General features: G+C 35.2%; 1 protein-coding gene across 1 annotated transcript in view; it reads left to right on the forward strand.

Moving 5' to 3' along the window:
• STPG1 (sperm tail PG-rich repeat containing 1) overlaps positions 1–25,113 on the forward strand; it is a 33,092-nt gene extending 7,979 nt beyond the window's left edge. Inside the window, exons 3-9 of the mRNA XM_072419244.1 lie at positions 293–414; positions 4,888–4,986; positions 6,356–6,535; positions 8,543–8,654; positions 10,090–10,258; positions 13,033–13,223; positions 23,297–25,113. Of these exons, the coding sequence (XP_072275345.1) occupies positions 293–414; positions 4,888–4,986; positions 6,356–6,535; positions 8,543–8,654; positions 10,090–10,258; positions 13,033–13,223; positions 23,297–23,370 (947 nt within the window). The 3' untranslated portion in view covers positions 23,371–25,113. The remainder of the gene's footprint in view (positions 1–292; positions 415–4,887; positions 4,987–6,355; positions 6,536–8,542; positions 8,655–10,089; positions 10,259–13,032; positions 13,224–23,296) is intronic.
• Positions 25,114–25,585: the final 472 nt, after the last annotated feature.

The following is a 25,585-nucleotide window of genomic DNA, read 5'->3' on the forward strand; positions in this document are numbered from 1 at the left end:
GATCATGAGTGACTTTCAACAATAAATGTGTACTGTAGTCTTCTTCATGGAAAAATAAGACATCCCCTGAAAATAAGACCTAGTGTGTTTTTGGGAGCCAAAAAAAATATAAGACAGTGTCTTATTTTCGGGGAAACACGGTATCATACTGTTGTTACACAGTGGATGCTATACCAACAAATTTTTCATATATGACCATATAAAACCTGCCAAAAATTTACATTTTGGATTAACAAAAAGTTGGACTTTGTTATTTATTATTTTCTCTATGTCCTTATTTTGGTCATTAAAGGGTTCAAGATACCTACAACTCCTTCCTCAATCCCCACAAAATACCAGACTGTGTTTATTGCTGAGTCAGAACAGAAAGGTTTCAACTCCAAATCACTGAGATTTTCTTACAGTCTAAAACAGGTAACAATATGATACTTTTATTGCAGATTTTGCTGTTTCATAAGACAGTCACACATATATATGTCTGGATAAAGTTCAAGGACTTTCTATTTATATGTCTATTGATATAGAAACGGTCAACTGCATTCAAATGTAAAAGTTATGTTTCATATAGTTGTTTGCAAACTAAATCACATAATGGATTTTTATAGCTCATCAAATCTTTGGAAGGATATCTCCATAAGAATCCCTAGGTTCTTTCTTATGGGATCATTGTGTCCTTGTTCATATGGACACCTATAGAGGTCATTCACCCAGCTTTAGTGAAGACAAATGGGACACTAGGTAGGTGCCTTAGTCCACAATTTCCATAGGATGGAATTGGAAAGTTCAGATACAGATTTGACCCTGGCATCTGATCAGCTGCAAAAGTGACCAAAAACAACAGTACCTGCTTCTCACTACAGTGGATATTCCTTATGGAATGTTGGTGGTTTCATTTTGTTCCAGTAAGATCTTTCTAAGTGTGGCGGGCACTTTTTGAGCTACCAGAATAGCTGTTATCTGTCTTGTTGAAAATATCGCCATCTTCTGCATACTTATTGAGGTGAAGATTTTGTTTTTGGCCATCGTTTTCTGTGAAGTCCATCGCCAAATTATTGAGAGGATCATATAATCATGGGCTTGACTAATATATTTTGAAAGTTCTAGATTTCTTCCTGAAGAAGTGGATTGTTTGCACGAAACTTGTCGAAGATAACTATACAATGTGGAGAGATTAACAAAATGTGATGTGTTTGTTTGGTTTTTAAAGAAGTTTTTATTATTCCTAAAGTATACTTATGTTTATAATAAATCTGTTTTGCTAAAAAAAGCTGTTGAATGTGTGGATTAAGAAAGTCCCGTCCTTTCTTTCCAAAATCTTTGGAATTTTTTAATTACAATCACCTCTCCTCCTTCTATTGTGGGTGCTGGCATCTTCACTCAGTCCTCCACTGGGTTTAGGACCTTTGGCCATCTTGACTGGCCAAACTGGAATAAAAGCTCAGAAGTTAATTTATGCCCTATTCTGCTTTAAGGCAGACAGAACATAATAAAATAAGAGGCCAGGAATAACCAAAATAACATTTGGAATCAGGGACTGACATTTTGTCAGAGCTAAAACCAGTGTCCATATGGTAAACAGAAAACATTAAATTATCAAATTACAATACCCAAAACAATCACTGTAATCTTTACAAATCCTGGTATGAGTCACAGCTTTTCTAAATTACATTATTCATGCCCATTAAACATCCATACCCAATATTATTTATTGGCCTATGTGTATAAGTCGCAAGGTTAAACAGAAGTAATAATAAATATATTTTGATTACTCACCTAAATTAAGCCTAGCAAGTTGTGATTCCTTTGTAATATTTGCAGTCGTGTAACAAAAGGATTTTTTTACCTAAATAATAATTTCTACATCATTTATATTTGATTAGCAATTCCTTGTTTCAAAAGAGAGTTCATCAATCAATCTTTCATTACAGGCAGCTGAATCAGTACTTGAGGCAACACCCTGTGACTTGCATTTGTTCCTTATTAATTTTAAGTTCTTAAGCAATCTGCCCCGAGGGCTAGCTACTACATTTCCAACGTTCTAAAGATAAATTTAGAGTAATTATAGATCATTCACCTGTTCAGTTTTTAATAGAAGCAATTCTAAGAGGAAGATGCTTTATTCTCTGAGCATACACAGACTTTTTATCTTTGCATTCTTTTAGAGCGTACATCCTTCTTATAAAGTGCAACATATACAAATGTAGTAAAAGAATGAAGAAATGTAATGTTCAGCAATTTGAAATGTTGTAACTCCTTATTTGGTTTTACATAAGGTGTGCTGCTTTTTTAATGATAGGAAGTTCTGAATTTGTCTGATTACTAATTTTTTTTACAGATACTACACTTTAGTTTATGATTAATTCCTAATGAAAAAATATGGATTCAATTGCAGATGATTATTTTCTGTTCTTGCTCCTATTCCATTTACTTTTTGATAGCCTGATTGTCAAAAAATCTTTAATGCAGACCTATACAGACACATATATCTGTACTTTTCTCTCACCATCTGTTCCATCCAGCCATTGGGAAAAAAAAAAACACAGCTATGTATGTTACAAGTCTACGGAGTCCAAATCTATCAGCACAGATTGAACCAGCATAAAAAATTAATCATACCCCTACCATGTACCTTGTTTAGCTATTGAACTGCATGGAGCCTTCAGATTATATTGTGTACGTAGCATAGGTTTGCTGGGCATGGGGAAAAAAGAATCGTCTTCATGAGTTTAAAACTACAAATAGTATAATGTATAAAAGGTAAATTATTTTATTAACAAATTGTCTTCTGTTAAAATTATGGTTTGGTATTCTATACAATCAAAGTATGACGCTAATAACTTGCTTTGGCCAACAAATAAGTATCATTATAGAACACTTTTCATATTTAAACCCTAAAAAACCCTAACCTTAATCCTCCTATACACACAGACAAAAGTATTTTACAGTTTAGATTTTGGTTGATTGATGATTACTTTGGCCTAGTGTTATTTTGTGATATTCCCCCGTCACTGAACTTTTAAGTAAAAGAAAATGTAGCAGATTGTTTTGGATTACACAGATATTTAGGATTCCTCATTTCAGACCTTCTTGCAAAACAAGGCCCAAAAAATCTGCTTGAGCACCATGAAGTATAGGAGATAAAGGAGTAGGGTAGCTGGAATGGATGTGCAGAATTAGACTGTGGGGATATCAGTGATTTTGCTAGGTATTTTATCATCTTATACGAAAATTGAATAACTATTTTAGGTGGAGTTTGTTGTAATATTTATATTTGTTTCATTGAAACACATTTTTGGTCTGTTTTATGTAGTGGCTGTGCTGACATGCCATTAGGCTATATATAAACCTACGGTATGTTCATGTCAATGGTCTGACGTCTTTTCAAGCCAGCACAGCCTAAAATTAAGTGTGATCAGTGGCACTAAATTTGACTTTAGGAATATAGAATGCTTATAAAACAAAGGCCTGGATCTGAGCATCTTGGTATTTAGCGTAGTGCTGCATTAGTGCAGTCTGACTTAAGAAACACACAGGTGTTTTTTGTCCCTGCTTGTACATACCATTGAAACTTCCTCCTTGGTGACGTGAATCCAGGTTTCATTAAAAGCTTAAGCTGTCAATGTGCAGAATTCAAGGCGAGTTTGAATTATGTTTTGTTTCATATCCCTCCCTGTTTTCTTTGCAGAGTAGCCCTGGAGCTGATCTGAGTCAGATGGGGTGAGGAAAAAGGGAATTATTCACTGTTCGCATATCAGCTTTTTAGCCACTGCGTGTCTGTGTTCATTTTATTGTTTACAAATCTACTGGGAGTTTGTATTGTAGGACTGGGCTAAAATAATTGCTGGTTGACAAGGTGTTCATACATATAGATTGTTTTAAATGAGTCCCCTAAAATGGCTTTTATGTGCTTTTATATGGTTGTAATAAATATTGAGTATAATAGACATGTAGAATAATAAATATGTAAATTTTAAAGTTTAAAGATGCAGATTTTTTACCCCAATATTCCATCCATCATCTATATTTACTTTTACTGTAATGCCAATACTCGTAGCACCCAAGAGATCTAGGAGCATTAATAGTTATAGCACAAAGAGGGTAGATGAAGCAAGATGTTCAAGAAATAATTTATTGGGCTGTTGAGAACAATTTGCAGCAGTGTTCTTTGTAAGATGACAAAAGTTCCTGGAAGTCTGTTGCAGCAGATAAGCATCTTGTGATGTAATAAAAGGTTTCCTAAAACATAGCAAAAGGAGGGTATGAAAAAAATTATATTAATATTGCCTAATTTAAAAAACTTTTCTGATTAACAACCATCCCACTAAAACCATAGGGCAACATGCTACTATTAGTCATGAATGAGGATCATGAGCTTAGGGCACCCATGTAGGGAAATAGGGACTAATTGTAAACAAGGAGATTTACTATTTGCAACAGTGAGAGGAAATACAACATTTTAGGTTATCAACATAACATAAATAAAAGAGATTAAATTAATGGAGCAGTGACGCATGGCAAAGAGGCAGCAGTACAGGATATAAAGAAAGCCTTTGCAATTGAATGCAGAATATATCTCTGAGCAAAACATATATATATATATATATATATATATATATATATATATACACGTTTTACAATCTAAATACATTGTTAAAAAACCATCCTCAATCAATGCCACTGAAGTCTGTTTCTTAGTTCTTTTCTGATTGTTGAAATTAGTGACAGACATATTTGTGTGTAAGCAAAGTTTTTTTTAAACATTTCTATAGGAAAATGTTAATTGTTTGTATATACTTGTGTATTGCCTAATGTCACATCAAATGCCAAAAAGAAAGACACATTGCTTCCAAATAGTTTTTTCAAAGTAATGCATTTATTTTATAACAGAATGAAAATCCAGGCCCAGGATCATATAATGTTGCCAAGGGACCAGATATCAACAGTGTGTCTTTATCAGCAAAAGGAACTGGTGGCTTTCCCTCAAAGGTAATGTGGGTGTAAGGTTTTTCTGTTTCCATATAATATAGTTTTCAATGCATGTAGCTTAAAACAGACCTATCACCACATTTTTAACATTATATAAAAGGATGGCTAACCCTTTTATGCAATGGAAAAAATGTGTTCTCTATAATATTTTAATATTTTTTTGAGATGTTTTCCTTCCCTTCCATCTATTCTACAACAAAATTAATGACTAAAGAAGAAACCACCTGGTACTTGTGTGACATATGCCAGGAGGCAGTGAGCTGCTCCTTGTGTGCATGCCCAATTTCAGGCATGCAACTTCAAGGAGCTTTTCTGTAAAAAAAAAGTGCTCAATTTCACACGAGTAGTGAGATCAGCAATTTTTTTGTACATTTGGAGGAAGACATGTCACTCGATCTCACGCTTGGTCAGTGCAAGTTCAGGTGATGTGAAAAAAAAACCAGGAAGAAATAAGGTGGCAGCAATGGATAGTATGGCGAGTGCTGGAAAGAAGAGGGAATCCGAGACAGCCCATAACTCTCTAGGCTCAGATTGTGGATAAATCAGGGGGTTTAAACAGATAAAGGTAAGAGAATTGCCTTTCTTTTTTGAAATACCCACTTTAAGACTGGTACTGGACCTACAACTAGATATCTGGTGTCCACTGTTAACTACTAAAACATCTGATCCCTGCTTTTGACCTGCCAGACTCTGTTGTCATTGCTTTTAGACCAAAACGTCATTTGGTTTGACTATCTGATTCATAGGAAGTTATTGAGAACCTGTTCTGTAAGGAATATGGACTGGCTTCTAAACCAGCATAGACCATGGTCCAGGGCTGCAGGATTGTAGGGTCAGCGCAAAGGTCACCACATATTAAGCTGGCACATGATAATGCACTGCTGTAAAAGGTTACAGACAACCACTCACTGCCCATAAAATATGTATAGGTCCTCACTATTGTGTTAATGGTTGAATACTGTACTTATTACTTTCAGTTCAAGCATTCTGGGTTGAGACCAAACTAACAGCCAAAGAACCAACATTTTCAAAATGTAAGTCATACTGTAGAGTTGCCATCATGAATTGTAGGCCAGTCCTACAGATGTTTTAAATATTGTGCAGAATATAACATTACATAACAGGTTCGGTAATTGTACATACTTTACCATATTTTTAGTGAATCAGCTTTAGTGTTTATATTTTGATTTTTAGGAATGTTTGATGCTTACTTATTGTGCAGTATTGTGTTAATATTTAATCTGACTTATGGCTGTTTATAAATTCAACAATTTAATACTGTAAATGAACTTGTTTGAACAACCAATATTCTGTAAATAAAAATATTTATGGGATTGTTTTTTGTATGTTTTTTGTTGTTATTTTTTAGGTACCCCGAAGTTCCTCCGTTAGGGTCAGTCGGAGCCCTGCACCTAACGCATACTATGTTAAAGATGCACTATTTGCAAAACAGAATTTTAATAAAAGCAACTCCAGCATGTTCCATCAGCCTATAGCTACAAAAGTGGAAGACGTAAAACATCAGACACCAGCTCCAAATCAGTACAATGTAAGTGAGTCTACTGTGAAAATGCTTAACAGTATTTTCCCGGAATCAAATTCTGTGTTTATTGAAAAATATAAAAAAAGAATACAATAAAATGGCATAGAAAACAAACAAACATATAACAAGACAAAACAGACTTCATATAGTGTATATAGTACAGCACTGAATAAAAACAACCTGTTTGATATAGTTCCAAAAATAAACAAAAAGAAAAGGAGTATGTCAAGTAGAGTAACAGATATAGAAAAAATTAAGCATTATACAAATATACAACATCACATATAGCTTAACAGCCTAGGAGGTAGGATCTGAAGGTGCAGAGCGATCAGGAACTAACAAAGTATTCCGAAGTATACCTGTAGTAATGCCAAAAGAACCACATTTACATGAAATGGGAGGATAGACCCTTCACGGAGGCAGTCAAATCTTCCATAGTCATAATGTAATTTATATGGGAGAACCATTGAAATATTGTAGCTGGTGAGGAATTTTTCCATAACAGTGGGATACAAGCTATAGCTGCATTTAATAAATTAATTAATAGCAATTTTTTATATTTTGCAATGGATGATAAGTTCAATAGATCATCCACAAGAATTGCAGGCCTGGAAGTTTATGGATAATACCACTAACATGAGACCAAAACATCTAAGAAAGGGCAAGACCAAAACATTTGTAACATCGTACCCGCTTTAGTTTGGCATCGCCAGCAAAAAGGCAAATTAGATAAGAATACATTGTTTAGATAAATTGGGGTCTAATACAATTGGGTCAAAAATGTATTTCTTGATAATGGTTTGAGAACAAGGCACAATGGAAGAAAAGAATGTAAGGGTCAGGTTGTTCTACTGCAAAGGAGATTACCAGGGGGGTAAAATGAGGTTGCTTCATACTCAAAATGGCATTGGATTTTGAAAGTGCATAAGCATTAAAAACAGGTTATTGGGTCTTGAAAGGATGATAGTGAGGGAAGTAATGTGATGAAGTGACATAGTTGGAGGGACTGTCAGAAACCAAGGTCCTAAATTTCTTTACAGACTCAAAAAAATCTGACATGTTCCATGCTCCTGCATATAGGAAGTGACAGACATGTTATTCTTGGGCCTTAATCCATTGTGCAAAAACAGGGTCTGAAAGGATGCCCAATTACAAAGATATAGTATTTTAAATATGCTCCATCTTCTAAACCATGAACAATTTCCCGAGACTCACTCAGAGAGGTCTGATTCCATATTAGAGGAAAATGGGAGAAAGTTTAAAAAAAAATAATTTTTGAAAGGTCTTCCAGGAGTCAGATACTCAAATAACGAATAGATTCACAGAGGACCATTTCCTAGAATCATTTTGTGGTTGCTTTTTTTAATATTTTCAGCAGCTTGTTCAGAGCTTTTGTTCTTCTCAGCTAAAAACTTAGGTGCTAGAAGGATTCCTGATAATTCTAAATATTCTTACCGGGTATCAGCAACCAATGGCAACTGTGATATCTTTAAGGGTACCGTACACAAAGGCAGATTTTTGCTTCTGATCTGACTTTTCTATCTAATAAAAGGATCAGATCTGAAGGGAATTCAACAGCCTACCATCTCTTAGAGACCATATTAGACATATTAGTACTTATTAGTAGACCATAGTAGTACATACTTAGAGAAAATCTGAGTGGCAGAACCTAGGATAAAGTTTGCATATACCACTAGACATGGTTCTCATCTTATATCTGTTTAATCTCCTATATCTTGTATCTTTGTCTATCTAACAGTATACCAAATATTTTAAAAGCTTTGGTGCATGTTTGTGATTAAAAAAACACACTATATGAACTAGAATTTCAACAATATATTGGAATTATAATAAATAACAATATTAAAATGCTTATATTTTTAGCTGGCCACTTTGACAACTGAACTGGCATTTCTAGTGTTGTAATCTGAACAATCATGGCTGCTGAAGTTAAAATCTGTTTTTCCTCGATGATCCATTTGCACATTCTTAGAAATTGTTTTTCTTTTCCAGGCATCTATAAATTATTGTCAAGCCAATAACAATGTATCTGCTCATGCTGCTTTTGTCTCAAGGACAAAGAGAGAGGCTGTACATTTAAACCCTCTTAAAGGACCTTCACCTTGTAAGTTCCTTATATAAAATGATTTATAGCATTAGCATTCTATTTAAACCTAGAGCAAATGTTTAAAGAGAAGGATATTCATTATAGTGCACATCCCCACCCAGCAATAATTCCTACAGCATTAGAATGTTCATATGACTAAAATATTTTGACCACCAGCACTAGCAGACAAGTATATGTGCGTTGATTTGTGTGCATTGTTTGACTGGGTTTCTTCTAAAGTTACATAGAAAAATAGACAAAGGTTTTTTGGGCGCAAAAAAATGATATGCTTTTACTTATTGGTATACAATATTTAGATATCGTATACCAATAAGTAAACGTACCGGTATATAATTTTTCTGCGTCAAAAAAACTTTCTTTGTCTATATTTCTATGTACCATTAGTCTTTTTGGGGTTAGCCACACATTTAATGTGTTAAACTACGGACACCATCTGTTTTCACTACTTACACAAATTAACCAAAAATTGTAAACGTAATGCCTTTGACATAAAAATCTTGATGCAGACATATAAAGTATAAATATAAAATAAAGTTTGCAGCATGGCAGTACTTTGGGGAAAAGGAGGGTCTGTTGGTGTTCAGTCCCAGCAAAACATTGGACTAGAAGTCCCTGAGCCTCCCTAAAAAATCATGTCTTAACAGCTAATACCCATCATGCAAATACAAATGATAGGATCTAATAAAAGCTGTTTGGCTTAGGCTGCATTATACATCTATCCACTATGTCTATGTTTATCCCTAAGCTGGGGATACACTGATTGTGGGGTAATAGGAAGTCTTGCAGTGCTGGCCTCCTTTCTCCCTGTGGCATCAGTGCCAACAAACAGAATAATTCTTGCACACCAGATGACTTTCTTTACTTACTTCCTTGACAAATATTTTCTGAATGTAAGGGAAATCCCCTTTTAGACAGTTGTTACAGTAACATGTGTGTCATTGGAAGATTTTTTCTCTATTCCTTTCTTTCCTTTGCATGTGGAAGGCTGGTAAAAGTAACAATAACCTGTGTGTGGGCGGTGGGTTGTATTAGTTTGGGCCTAGAAGTCACTCAAAATATACATTAATATGTACTATTTTTAATATAAATGGGGTTATATGGGGTTACTGGTTCTGCTTTTACATGGCATGGTGATCAAACTTGTTATTTTGGATGTTTTCAATAGGAAGTCCATTATAGCTATTACAAATCATCACGGTTGTTTGCTTAAAAAATACTACAAGAAAAAAAATGTTTGCCCTTCTACAGCTTTAGCAATGAAAACATATTGAAAGAAATACAGTTTCACTTACGCTAGTACCATAGAGTCACAAATTTTTTAGTTCTGCAAAGCTATGATTTACAAAGTGGACAAACCCAAAAGACACAAAAGAACTGCTAGCTTAACATTCCTAAAGTAAACCTTAAATAAATGAACATTGTGTTGTTTTAGGTCACTATACAGTCAATGATTCGCTAACTAAAGAGTCTCCCAAGGTTCTAGTGTCATGCTTCAAGTCAAAGACTACTCGAGATGCTCTGCATGTTGCCTTGAATAACCCAGGACCAGGCAGCTATGACCCATTTGGATGTCCTGAAATGGGAAAGAAGACAGTTCTCCCGTGAGTTATCAGAATGCTGTATTTCTAGAATTTAGCTGCTCTTTCCTTGAACATTGGTGTAATTGTCTGTAGCTGTGTAATAAATGATGTTATGCTGGTGATGGTGGTATCCCTCCTCTCTCTGCTAATTGTCCAAGAAAAATTATACAGTGCTTTTGCCATTAAAACCATTGACTACCAACCTACTCCTAATGTATACCTAATATCTTCTCATTATTTTTTTATCTTCAGTGTGAGATTGAAGGCACTGTGCTTTACAAAAATTCTAACAGCAATTGGTCTCCTATTTGTTTAGATTCCAATGATAACGTTGGTGAGTCCTCCCATGTCCGCCCTATAAAGTTCCATGGGGCTATTAGGCTGATAGGCAGATCTGTCCTATCTGTGTACTTTTGTACCGAGAGAGGGTAAGATAATTGTGGTCAGGGATAGGACATACCAAGATAACTGCACTTAGAAAATGCAGTTATCCTATAATGCAAGTACCCGAATTTGACCCAGTATCATTCCCTGTACAGTATGGCTGGAGTGTGAGCGAATGATGCAATAAAGAAGTCAGTTCATGTGCTGATGGAAGCATGTTGACTAGATGAGAATGCAGAGTGCTGCTTCTTCTGTCATTGGCCATCAGACAAGATATCTAGAGGCAGAAAAAAAAATACTGGGAGAAATCTCTGATTCTGTTTTTTTAACTTTTAATGCATTAGTCATTTTATCTAGTAACATATGTTCATAGTTTGGTTTAGGAGTGGGTAGATATGATAGTTTGCCCCATGAAACAGTGCAACCAATTACTAGCCCTTTCCAATGCGATCTGTCATCCAGAAGTGTCTACTAAGATCTGATTCTTCTTATAGACAACATCTGATGACCATGGATGCATTTACTATGTAATAGTAGCCATCCAAATGGTGGCATGCACTGGACATTTCTGTGGGACATCTATTGATTTTCCAGAATAACTTGCGGAACTATAGTGCTCCTACAGTACAATGGTGATCCTTGCAGATACCATCCATCCTTTTGAAATGGTAATCCTATTCTATCACTGTTGTCTGATGTTATGATTACAATGCTTTCTTATTCCAATACAGATGTGTTAGCCCAGTGTTTTTCCTCCTTTTTTGATTGAAAAAATCTTGCAGCACACCACAAATCAAACATGTTACAAAATGAAACACTGTAGCTAATTTGGCACATTTTGTACATTGAAAAAATCCTGCGGCACACCATAAATCAAAAATGTTACAAAACTACACTCTGTAGGTAATTCTCTTGTCTCTAAGAATAAACAAGGCAATACAGCTACCTACTGCCACCCACTGACATGGAAGAGTATTACATTACCCTGCCAGTCACTACAGCACAGTCACTTGACAATGGTAATTAGATAATTTCCCATGGTACACCTGAAGATCTCTCACGGCACACTAGTTGAAAATCACTGTGTTAGCATACCATAACCTACTATCTACTCTGTGCTCTAGGTGGTGGCCCATGTTGATATGTGTAATGCCAAAAAATATTAACTAAGCAAACAGATTTAATTGATCTCTCTGTATAAATGTTTAGACACTTTATGGATTTGGATGTCTCACAATGGTGGCATGGAAATAACTACTTTACAAAATCTTTCCAAGATTAGGAACTTTCAACAGTTACAACTGACTGTTTAGTAAAAGAGTAGCTTTTCAATAAAGCCCAAATAAATGCTTCCGAAGATAATAATATGACCCCTTTAGGCAGTTTTTTTTTTACTGTACACATATTTTGTAATACAGGAATACCTTTCCGAGTAATCACAAACCTAGAGAGGTGTATGATCTATAGCCATATGCTGAAGCTATGTTTAACTTGTACATTTTACTTATGCGCCACCTCAGGCTCATTTTCCTTCACCTCATGTTTCTTCTGACGAACATAAGCCCAATCCATCTTAGTTTCCAGCATGTGAAACATTTTTGACCTATTCACTTTTGTTCTTTTGCTAATACTATAAAAAGGAATGTCATGATGAGAACCAAGCCAAGTCATAGCATTCTACCACTTTATTAACTATTTTTTATGCATGCTTATTGTATTTTTTCTTGAATTATTTTTTTTCTGGTATTCTCCTCCTCCAAGTTCCATCAATAAATATTTAAATTAAAAAAAAGCAATGTTCATTTCAAAGTGATTTTTTGGTGTCTTCTGCCAATAGTCTGAATACCTCTGTACAAAAATTAAAATACTGATACCAGGTCAAATTCAGGTACTGTTAGCATTTAAAAAATGCATTTAGTGTTATTTTTAAAAAAAGCTGCATTTATTTTGTCCTACTTTACAAAATAAAGGTCCAGGCAGGTTGTTATTGCAGAAAGGGAGAGGCAATTTTGTTCTGCAATAGCCCGACCTACCTGACTGATTGCACCAGTGAAACATAAAAAAGCTGCGCATTCGCATGTCAGAGAAATTCGGTAATTGTGGCTTTCCTTGCTTGTGCCAGGGTTGAATGAGCTCCTGTGTGCCTGTGCGACAGTATGTCATTCTGACGTCATACAAGGTGTCCTAAGACTGTCTCTAGGGAGAAGATAAATGGAATAGAAAGTGGATAGGCGAGTCATGTATCTTTAGTTCCATTTTAGGGAATAGAAGTACTTTTTCATATTATAATAATATTCACATTATATTTCCTATGCTCTTAATCCTAGTGATGATGATGATTGCCCGTTTTTTAAAAGAATTTTCTCTTATTCATGCCCACTAGTTGTAACAGAAATTTTGTTGTATTTCAGGAGGAAACATTACCTCTGCTTCTCAGCCCCTGCAGTACCGGTTCCCAAGACACCAGATGTTCCAGGCCCTGGGTATTATGAACTTGTAGACTATGAAGGACCCCCCAAACAATACATTTCCAGCTCTGCATTTGTATCCAACACAAGTCGTTGGGCTGGCGGTGCTTCTGGAGCAGATGTGCCTGGTCCAGGTGAGTAGAATATTTCTTCATTATTATTGTTAAGCTGTAAAAGGGATAACATTGTTTCCAGTTCATCATTAGGACATTAGTGTTGATCACTTTAATATACTGCCTTTAGGTTGTACCCATACAGTCATCCCTCTTGTGTTCTGTTTGTGATTTAGACTTGGAAAAGAGATTATAAAAATAAAAATGCACGGTGATGAAGAAAAATATATGAAAAAACTATATTTACTACAATAGGTTTTTACTTATGTATCATAATGCAGGTCTCATCTAAAAGTTTGTCTTTAGACTGGATTTAAATAATTTGCGCACCATCTTTGCAGTTATCTTTGATGGGGTAGCATTTTTTTGTTCTTGTTGTGAATGTCAGTCTATTCATGATGGTCTGTTTTGAACACAAATCTTTCTCTGTACATTTCCTGAACAAATGCTACCAGAAGTAGCTTTAACCTGCAAAGTTTACAAATAGAGTACATAATGTCAGTCCCTCAATGCAACATTCAGTCCACATCCCACATTCCATTTCTTGGCACACATAGCATATTTAGAAAATAATATTATAAATATGTTATAATAAAAGCGTTTACCACTTTTTATAATAAAAACTCATTACTTACTCTTCAATCTACATGCAGTATTTAACAAATTTTAGTTAAAAAAACATTTCTGATTTAGCTCATTATCATGTTGAGGGATTTAGTTCATTTGAAATTAATATAAAAAATAGGCAACTCCTTCATTCGCAGTCTGTTCCCTGTAAATTGATCCAGAGTAGTCACATAATAGGAATCTCAAACTAAAACATAACTTACAAGCTTTGAATAAAAGCTGACATTTTCTGAATGTTAGTTTCAGAGCAGTGTTTTTTACTTAAAATAATGTGATTCAAATTTTCTGCCCTGGAACTAGTATGCAGGCTATAGGCTGGGTATATAATTTGCCCTTGGAGGCATCATTGCTGTCTCCCTCCATATTTTATTACAAAATAAAAGGTTCATACTACAAAGCTGTCTATAAGTATCTGAAGCCAAAACTGTTATGGTTTGAAGAGTACAGGTAATAAACCAGCTGTGGGTCATTTTATGCTTTTTGTATTTTGTTGGGGTGATTTCCATTCCATCCTTGTCAGGGGGTCACAGCAGGAATTAAGAGAAGCTCTCGTTTTAGCCTATACATATTCCAGAGGCTGTAACATTTTTAACTTTTTTATGACATAACATTTTTGTCATTTTAGTCTTGTCACAAAAGTAAACAAAGTTTTAGCTTTAGATACATTTTTTCCATTTGTGGCATCCTATTATGTATTGATGTAGATGCATAGTGGGATGACTATGATTGCAGTGCTGCTTTGCCTTTCTCCTGCAACACTGAGCCATAAATACAACTGGCCCCATATATTCACAACAATTCATAATAGGTGTGTCAACTGTGTGGCTTAATGCCAACTATCCCCTGCTGTGAAAATGCTGTATAAGCAAAAAAAAAACACATGTTTGGAAGAAAATCTTAAAAAAAGACTGACCATAATCCTGGCTTCCACTTGGCTTGCCTAGGTGACATCAGTGGGCTTTTTCAGGTTCTTGGGAAAGTTAAGGCTCTTTCATGCTGTGGAAACATGCTTCTGCATAGTTCAGTAAAAATCTCGTTACGTGGATTTGGATCCAGAGCTTAGGTGAGGTCCAGTGGTGTCAGCAGAAGGAACCAGGAGTAGAGTAAGTATTTTTTTAGCACATGTTCTTTAAAAGTTTTTGTTTTTTTAATAGGTCTTCTATAAACATTTTGGCAGTAGGAGTGGGAGCATTCACAAAAGCAGACTTCACGGACATGGAGGGAAGGCCCAGGGTAAAATCACTATATGACAGTACATCAGTGTTCATCATGGAGCATTATATTAGAAATGACACTCTGCCATCTACAAATTCCCCCAACACACCTCTGACTCATGGGCATTTCAATATACTAATCCACTCACAATAATGTTTTCAAAACCAATGTCACACTAGAGTTTTCAATACTAATGTCACATGAAAGTTCACATTCCACCCTGGTAGATCTTGCAATAGCCCTTAAGGTCTAAGTGTGTGAAGATGTCAGAGTAAGATAGTGCTTTCCAGAATACATGGCTTATTCTCTGAAGGAATGCTGTTTAGGCACGTAATGTTCTAACTGTAAGAAGTTTAACAATTTAATTACAGAAGATTTGCAGCACTGTTTTTTTAACTTTACTATCGTTAGGTGATTGAATGGAAAAGACATGTCAAGGTATATTACATTTTCTTATCCTATAGAAAACTTTTTAGGAATCTGTAGGACTATTACAACACAAGTTGTTGGAAATGAAAATTCTCCTTCTCGTTCCTTTTTTTTTTACATTTGTTTTACAATACTATGTTATGACCTATAGATGACAAGGTTACTGTTGTTCATAACAAGGAATTGTTGTATTGTTTAAAAGAAAAGATCCAAAAAAGTGGAAAGATAGTTGAAAGTAGTATTTACTGGATTCATTTTTTGAGAGTTTTTGTGAGCTGATTTACATTTTGAGTCTTTATTTACAACCATGTGTAGCAAATATTATAGTGAACAGTACACAATGAAGAAAAATCAGTTTTCAACTGATCAGTCTGATAAAAAAATGTGATTTCTGTAGGTTATGATAATTTCTCAAAATTGAAAACAAAAAATAAAACAGCAGAAAGACAGCAGAAAGATCTCTGATGCCCCCAAGCTCCAACAAATCTGTCTTGGAACATTTGGTAATGTTCCAACATTTGGTTGGCTCATTTTTAAAAAAACCTTCAGGTCCTGGAACTGTTGCTGTGGTACTAAGGCAGAATGGTTGGCGCATAGGCATGGGGCTTATTCATAGCAGAATGTGATTACCGATATCCACCCTCCCCTGAACACTGCAGTGTTTACTCCTCACTGTGTCTGCAATTTACATGCTATTCATAAAATGCAGACTGTGGGATGTAGCCTGGGTGCCCTACAGACAGTCTGCTTAATACTGCAAAGAGAACTCAAGTTGCTATACTGTTGCTTTATAAATGGGCCTCACGACTTTTATAGTAGAATGCAATTTTTCACTTTTTCAGTTGTATTGACTTACCTTCATGCATAATAGCGCATAGCTGTTCCTCAGAATACTCTAATAGAACTCTTAAGTCACACCTTGGTCTTTTAGTGTTGGAGTGAAAGGTAAAGAAAGGAAATTCTATAATATCTTGCATGAGAGGCAAGCCCAAAACATATTTTAAAGCAAAAGTCTATTTTTAGTAGTGTTATTAGGCTTGCATATAAAGGTGCCCTATTGTAAGGCTTACCAAAGTACATGCTAGATCCAGTAGTTGTACCTGAATGAGGCATCTTTTTAATGTGTCTAATTCACAAATATCTGGGCCAATCATAAGGTAAATTGGCTCTGTCCTGTACCTACCTGATGTCAGAGGCACATGTCCTTTGCTCAACAATGAATTGGGGCTCTTATATGTACAATCCTACACCTCTTTAATTCCAAAAATTCTATATTAGGAATAAAAAGTTTTACACTTGGCTTTGAAGTGGATTTGTTCACAGTAATAGAAAATAAAAAGAATGATCACTTGTGTGGCTTTGTATATCTGACTTTATTACCTAAGTAACTCCACAGTAACTCAAAATTCTACATTACCTGGAAGCCTTTTTTTCCAACAGTGTATTTCACAAAACATTTACCTAGTCACTGGTGTAAAACACAAGTAAACAAAAAAAAGTGACACCACATCAGGCCAAATTTACCTAAAAAACGTATTTTTTTGTGTGATTGGAGCCTGGACTCTGGCATTTAGTTAGCGAACAAGTGAACTTTTTAAACTTGGAGCCATAATGAAGTTCCTTTTCCTGCCATGGAGAACTCTAGTGGAAGTGTATGATGCAAACATGGAGTTACCAAATGACTGTCATACCCAACTGTGTGGAATGGCGTTCAAACTTTCAACTTGGGAGATTTTGAGACGAAAGTTTTAGTAATATCTGGAAGGCCTTCAACAGTGTCAGATCTTGAAAATATTGAACATGTTTGTGACCTGATTTTGGCAGACTGGCAAATCTCTGCTAAACAGTTGCTGGGAAACTAAAGATATCAACATTTTGGGCTAAGAATTCATAAGCAGTTGGAAAAAGAGGCTATCAGACAAGTTGGTGCTGAAATGTCAATGTAGTTGCTCCAATCTCTCGTATTGTTTTATGAATTGGTACAGCTCTCTTCTCCATCCACTTATCTGGCATTTTTTCCTTTTCACACTTTAATCCATATACTTTTTTTTTCAAAGAGACTAGCATGCCACTACTTATAGATCTCAGCAGGTATAGTATCACTTCCTGGTGATTTATAGTACCCTAGTTTCTTAATCTTCTCAATAACTTTATCTTGTTGGCTCAGGTACCTCAAAATCAGCTGTGGAGTGTAGTTCCATTATTTCATCCTATATTGGATATTTTCGCTCCCTCCTATCCAAGAAGAGTTTTCTCAATCCCAGCATATTCTGACTGCATTTATAGAGTAGATTTCCATATTCAACTTCATCCCTAGGCATACACACACTTGTAATATCTTTTGTAGTTTTGTAAAACTTTAATACTAATTTTTCACATTTGGGCTTTTTAAATAAATACTTATAGAATTACCATTACACTTCAAGCCAATATCTGTATTTCTCCTAAATATTCTTGTCATAAATTGCTATTTTTAGGAATTATTTTGAAATGTTGGAAGCTCTTTTATTTTATAATGATTCAATCATGTAGGTGTGACATTTTGACCCACTTAAAAGGCAGAGGCAGAGACTGCAATCATTGCATAAATTAATATAGATTCCTTTGTGTACATTCACATTTTAGGAAGTAAGGCTACTCCTTTGTCAAAACAGCAAGCACACCCAGTGATTGATGTATCTTCTTCCTCTTATTTTTGCAAGTAAACAATCATAGAAAAGGGTGATACCAGTATGTACACATCAAACTTAATAACACTCATGTTATGACTAGGTTACTTAAAAAACAAAATCAGAAAGGTACTCTGTATCTTTCTTTTATTGTTTATTTGTATCTACAGCTAAAAAATAAGGTAGCTCACCGGAAATAAAGATCTATTGATAATGTGTATTACTTAGATACTGAAGTGTAATGTTTAGGAAGTAAGAAACGTTTAATTGTGAGGGAAAATATTTTCCTGCTCACAGTTACCTGTTCAGTAAGTTGAAATAGGGGGGGGAAACGTCTTGTATACCTAAATCTAGGCTTACTATCTTAAAGTGGCCATACACTGGTAGATAGATGCTTGGCACAGTAAACTATATCTCCCTGATATTGAGCGTTTACATGACATAACCACCAGTACACCCATTGAAAAGCCTAAGTGCAACTCCACCTTGTTATTTCAACAGGTTAATGCATGTTTGTTGCAGAATCGAGAGAAGAGGCGCTCTTTCTGGCAAAGGATGGGCTTTTCTGATCAATAATTGATTGATATAATTCTCAAACATCAATTAGAAATGCTCTACCTTTCAAAAGCCTTACTTTGGATTCAGTGGGCCTGATGTTTTAAAGCTCTCCCAGACTGGAGATGATAGACTATCATAGGTGAACCTGGATGATCCAGCAAACCTGGAATATATTTCATTCAATAATTTCCTAATATTTGTAAAAATGTTTTTAATCCTTCACAAAATCCATTCCAAGTTTGCTGGATCACCCAAATTCACTCAAGAGAGTCTATTTTCTTCATGCTTGGAGAGCTTTATTAAATAAGGGTTATTGTCTTTACTACATTATTATTATATATTCAGTTGAAAAAAAATGGCCACCTTAAACATTTCAGCTCTACATTTCAAACCCCTTTAGCTCTATCCTCACACACAGTCCCCATGCTGTTTCTATGTATAACAGGTACAGATGTTACGATGTATATATAGCTAGATTAACCTCCATTACCTTGTCCCAAAGATGCAACAGGAAGGTATAAAAAATTTCCCTAGCTTTGGAAAACATAGGTCCTAATTTAATAAAACTCCCCAAAGTTGAAGAAGATATGCTTTCATCAATGAACCTTAGTGAAAAGTAAGTTGCTACTTGTTAGCAAATGTTTTCACTCCTGAACCTGATCCATTCCAGGTTTGCTGGGTCACCCAGGTTCACTGATGAAAGTGTATCTTCTCCAGCCTTGGAGAGCTTTAATAAATCAGGCCCATACCCTCAACTAATTTGTTTCCCCTATTTTCTGTTATAGTGGTCACCCAGACAAAAAGAGGGGTGAATATAGACAGCAATAAAAACTTTTCCCTACTTGATTAATAATTGGTAGTTTAGTAGCTCTTTGTAAATATTGTATGGGTACAATTCTACTTTACTTAGAGTTACTTTCATTTTTATCCAGATTATTTATACAATGTATTTATTTTTTATGTAGTATTATAGAGGCCACCAAGGTGACACGAAAAACAAAAACTCAATGTTTGATTTCATACCTTAAATATTTTTAGATTTGTGCATGTCCCATTATGTATGGAAAACCATGCTTAGCTCAATGTCAGTATTATTGAACTGTCCGATACGGTCATATCTTTGTGCCTAGTCACCTAATAGATCTGACTCATCCATCACAGAGTCAGCAAAGACTCCTTAGTTGTAAGTCATCGGCTTAGCAGGAGACCATGACATTGTTTCTCACTGTTGTTTCATTTAATTTACAATAACAATTGAATAGTAGTGTGATGTGTTACAAATTGTACCTTATTTACTAAAGCTTTCCAGGACTGAAGAAGACAGACTATCATGCCATAACATGGGTGATCAAGCAAACCCGGAATGGATTTCCTAAAAATCATTTGCTATTAGTTGGTAAAGGTTTTCCTTACTGGACCAGATCTATTTCAGTTTATCAGAGCTTACAAAATACATTTTTGATTACCCAGTATTCTATTTCATGGTAAATTTTATCAGCTGCTGTCACTGGTAAATTTATTACAGGTTGACATTCAAAAATCCGGCAAACTCTGGACCTGAGGTGCGCCGGATTCTTGAAAATTCCGGATACTTTTTTATACTTACCTCCATACACAGGCCAGTCTTCCTCTCGCAGCACCTGCAGACATCTGGCACAGTTCCAGGGAGCAGGCAGCAGGGAGGTCTCAATGTGTATTTAGTTTAACAAGCAAGACCTAAGAGCTGTTTCTGCAGAACAGTGCCATGAAAACATCAGGGGCCAAACAGTGTACAGCAGTCCCAGTATTGAACATGCGATCTGAAATTCATGCCGGGAAACTGAAGGATCCGGGTTATCGATGGCCCGCTTTTCGATTGTCAACCTGTAGATTCCACATTTGATTGGTATTAAGTTGTATTATCACAGAGGCTTTCCTACTGAGATGCAGTCATTCTGCTGCTAGATTGTATAGAAATACTACAATACAAGATTTTACTATTTCTAGATTCAACAGGTATAATCTGAATTAATAGCCCTGTTATGAAAAAAGGAGATTTCCCAGTTCTGAGAAACACTGTTTATTACCAACATAAGGTAAACTCTGTTGGACACAATAGGCTAGCTTGATTAAATAGATTAGCAGGAAATGCTATAAGTACTCATTTTGAAATATTTCTGTTTCTAAGAATGTTTACTATTTCATTTTTTTGTAAAATTAACTAATGTGTTTCTAGTTTTAATATAAAATGTGTCATAATGTGTCGAAATAGGCTGTTATTTTTATTATACTTGGTTTACCATGTAGCCATTGTCTGATAAGTAAGAATTACATATTCCCTGTACCTTTCCAGCAATTATGTTGACAACACTTTGTTCAGGGAATATGCAGTTAACTTTTAAAGTGTAATATATTTGGCAATGTCTTGCTTAGGCTTCAATCCCTGAATCTGTCTCGGTAGTCTTTGACTACAAAAAAAGACTCTGCTCAGCCTCCAGAAGCTAGTTGCACTTGGTTGCCCCCAGAACTTAATGGTACCTGGGGGGCATGGATTGACAACCAGGGAGCTCAATAGCCAGACAGGGCCAAGAAAAACAACAAGGACCTGAGAAGATGTTGAAAGGTAGAAGGAGAGTCATGGTACAAGGCCATATAAGGAAGGAAAAGATCCAAGTGGATGATCCAAGGGTATATGAACGTTTGTGGTCAGCCAAGCACAAACTAGCATGTCAAACACAGGTCAGCCAAGCACAGAATCTAAAAGAGTGTGAGGGTCCATGGTTGGAAGAAAACAAACCAGAGGTCAAACAAATAAGGTCAGGCAGCCAGCTGGATAATCCAAAGTAGTCAGAAGATTTGATGTTGGAAGAGAACAAGCCAGCGGTCTATCCAGGCAGCAAACAGATAATGTTTAGATGATATTGGGTTAGCAACAGAAAATTGAAAACAAAATGTTCATCTTAGCAATTAGCAAACACTGCTACTATTATGGGCAAAGTGGCCATTTTCGAGTGCAACTTTACGCAGGCTCTGTCCAGTTGAGGTCAAGGTGCACAGTCAATATTTTTTTTTAACATTTGAGCCATGTTCCCTCATGTCCCCTTGACCCCATTATTTAGATAAAAAATCATGTTTGGGGTTTGAAATTGAAAATCTCTCCTTTTGAGTCAAAAGGTGAAAATCTTGCCTCCATTTCACATTTTCATCTATCTCTTTGAATCCATGTTGATTGAAAATTGGTAAACTTACCAGTTTAGGCTGAAATTTAAAAAGAAGCAAAAAAAAAAAATCATAGCAGTGATATAGCACATGGACGCATTTCTTATCAGACTACTCCATTTGAGGTTTTCTCCATTTGAGCCAGCTTCAAAACAGTTGCATATGTGGATTTGTAAATAGTGTTGGGAGAATCCTTCTTTTGTGGCTGAAATGCCTGAAATATATAGTAAAATATATAAATATATAAAACAGCAGTTTAAAATCTGATCAAATCATTATAACTACCAGTTGAGAGAGGAGATCTGCCTATGCCTTTCCAGTTAATAAAAGTTTAATCTATTTGCAAAAGAGTGATTTCATGTCAAAATAGATAATTTGGAAAGTAGCACACAACATTTCTTCCCCAATTCTTTGTTTGTGTTTATTTGAAATGAGACGTGGCAAAAAAACATTTATACCTAAGGAAACCATGACAAAAGATTTTGAAAAAATGTGACTGTGCATGTGATTAGTACACAGGCACTATACAGATGACTGGTTTGTTCTTTTATTCTTATATTTACATGGTACATTAGTACTGTTTGTAAAATCCAATTCTATGGGTAAGACGCATTATAAATAGTTGTAATAAATTCCAAGACCTGTAGTTTTACACATCATTAAATAAGTATACTATTTCCTAAAATGCATGTCCAGCCTCAACATTTTTAGGGCTCTGTTAGAACAATTTACCCCCAATATCTGTTTGCTGCTACCAGACCAGAAGTGAGGGTAACTTTCCAATAGCAACACAGACAGAAATACATTTTTAGCAGAGTAGGGGATAGTCATAGTAGGATTATGTTTCTCCCTTGCTCATTAAAGGGACCTTATTACAAAACTGGACCACAGTTTTACATTGAAAACAACACCTATAGCAACATTGGTAGCCTCTAGGGGCCTGTACTGAGAGACGTTTTTATAGCAAGTACTGACCTTGTTCCTGACTATAATGCTGGTCTGCATGTTCACTACTTTGTGAGTGATGGACTTGGAACAAATATGCTGAATTTGTACTTTCTTATTTCCATGCTTGTTCCAGGTCAGGGACTCAGAAATAAATAAATCCAATGGGCTTAGTAACTTTGGTTGTTATACATTGTTGATATTTGATTTATCCTTTTTAATATACATATTTTTAATGTTCAGAAGTATACAGGAAGAAGCAGAAGGAAGACGTCATCAGTGTGCTTGTTGCTTGTTTTTTCTAATTGATCCTAACTTAACTGTTCCTAATTTGGCCATGCTTTTGATTATAGAGTTGTTATTGAATAAATGTGTAAGAAATGCATTTTGTTTTTTATAATTTTTTGTTTTTATAACATTTAACTTTATTTTTTTTTATTTTGTCCACCACAGGATCTTACAATCCTGAGTGCCTAGGAAAACAGTCATTTCTCTACAACAATTACCAAAAATGGATTCCAGCTTAAGAAAAGGGACCAGAGAACCAAAATGTATAGTGGACTGGACTGCACCAAACCAAGATTCACTAAGATTAATCTTAAACATCTCAGCATTTACTTCTACTCAAAACACAATATTATTTATATGCAGTATTAAGTGGCTAAATGGATTCACATAATTCTTCATAATATTAACTGTAGTAACATAGAACTCTAGTCCCCATCCTAAACCCCTATATATATATACTTATTGGCCACTTTATTAAGTATACCTGTTCTTCATCTGCTTGTTAATGTAAATATCTATAGCCAATCACTTGATTGGCAGCAACTCGATGCATTTAGTCATTAGGACATTTTCACCATTACCTGCTGTTCAAACTGAACATCGCAATAGGTCTAGATGAGTATTTCAGAAACGGCTGATCTGCTGGGTATTTCAAGCACAACCACCTTGAACATGACATACACCCACTGTACTCTAATTGCCTACACAGCCACTGGATTTCAGTCTAACAGATACCCTTTGGGGTGTGGTGGAACTGGAAATCACGTGGGGTATCACTGATGTACAGCCGACAAATCTTCAGCAACTGCATGCTATCATGTCAGTATGGACCAAAATCCCAGAACCATCCCTGTGCCTTGTTACATTTAGGCCATGAAGAATTTGGGCTCTGAATTAAAAAGGGATCCTAATCTGTTTTTTAAGGTACTTTTTATGTTAGGTGGTGTTCTGCTTTAAAATTTCAAATGTATTTTTGTGTTCACTTTGTATGTTGTATTTTTTTAATGATTTGTATTGTGTCCCAAATGTAAATCTAGAGTTACAAAAGATGTAAAGTGTGACTTATGAGACTCTGGTGGGAATCTTCAAGGTTCATATCATATCATTTCAAAGGCAGTAATTGATTCCCATCAGGGAATGTTTGAGGGAATGTCAGATTCCCTGTTTTATACATAGAGCCCATAGACTTACATCAATGTGTAAAATTCTGATATTTATCAGTTTGATATATTTCTTTGATACACTACTAATGAAAAGAAGGCAGAAAAGAAGCCATTAATAGTAATTTCCTGGTAGTGTTCTATTGGGTATACAGTTCATTTTTCTTAATCTATGAATGTATACTCATTTGGCTTATTTTACAAACCAGGATAATAAAGTGTCAAAAAGTGAGTAATATTTTCAGTCCTGTGACATCTAAGCATTACTGCCAAGTGGGTAATAATAGGGTGCACTGGGCTGGTGCTAAATGTTTGTGCCATGTTATGTTATGTATCCTTAACACATCTGATAAAACATTTGCATACATCCACAAGAAAAGTCATGGGGCAATACAAGGTAACAGACTGAGGTCCTACAATTGCTCACCATATGCTCCCTGTGACTGCAAGTTGTGCCTATTTATGTGCACACAATCTTCACAGTAATGCTGGAATGCTAGTAAAAGTAGCCAGGCATTTATCGTTCTTCCTACTTTGGTTTTCACATGATCACATATAATTTATTTCAGGTTCCAAGATGACATGAAAAGAGGTATAGTGTACAGTGAAAGCACATTTGGCCTATAAAACATGCATATTGTCAATTCACTGTTTATAATCACTTATCAACCTGATTGTTATCAGAAGTTGCCTTTAGTTTTATTTTTTTTTGGGCTTTAATAAATAATTTTTTTCAGTGCAAAAATATAATTTTATGCCTTAAAATTCAAGCTGAAATTGAATGCATTATTTTTGTATTGTTATGCTTATCTAAATAAACCTTTCAAGCAAACCTATCCTCTCTTTTATGTAAAACTAAAACTAATTTGGGCTACACAAGAAGGTTTTTAATACTTTTTAGGGCTTAGCTTAGTGATTTAGGAGGATCAAAAATACCATTAAAAAAAAAAAAAAATGGCCGTATGCCCAGCATGTCTAAACATGGCCAAAAAAACATACATATCTAAAAGGCAGAAAACCATACTTTTGTCAGTTTCCAAGATATGTTTACATATAAACAGTTGAACAGACCTTTAACCACCTGAGCGTTACACTGATTTCTAGATTTCTGTTCCAAAAGCGTCACAGGTTTTCATGAATTTTTTTTTTTATTTAATTACAATTTTTTAAATTGTAGACCTGTAACTTACAGAAATATGTCCGAATAGGGTTCTAGTAGATATCATGAATATAAAAAATGTTTGAAACACACAATCATGTAAAAAAAAAAAAACACTTTTAATAAAATTAAAGG

The sequence above is a fragment of the Pyxicephalus adspersus genome, chromosome 1 (assembly GCF_032062135.1).
Source record: "Pyxicephalus adspersus chromosome 1, UCB_Pads_2.0, whole genome shotgun sequence".
NCBI lineage: Eukaryota > Metazoa > Chordata > Amphibia > Anura > Pyxicephalidae > Pyxicephalus > Pyxicephalus adspersus.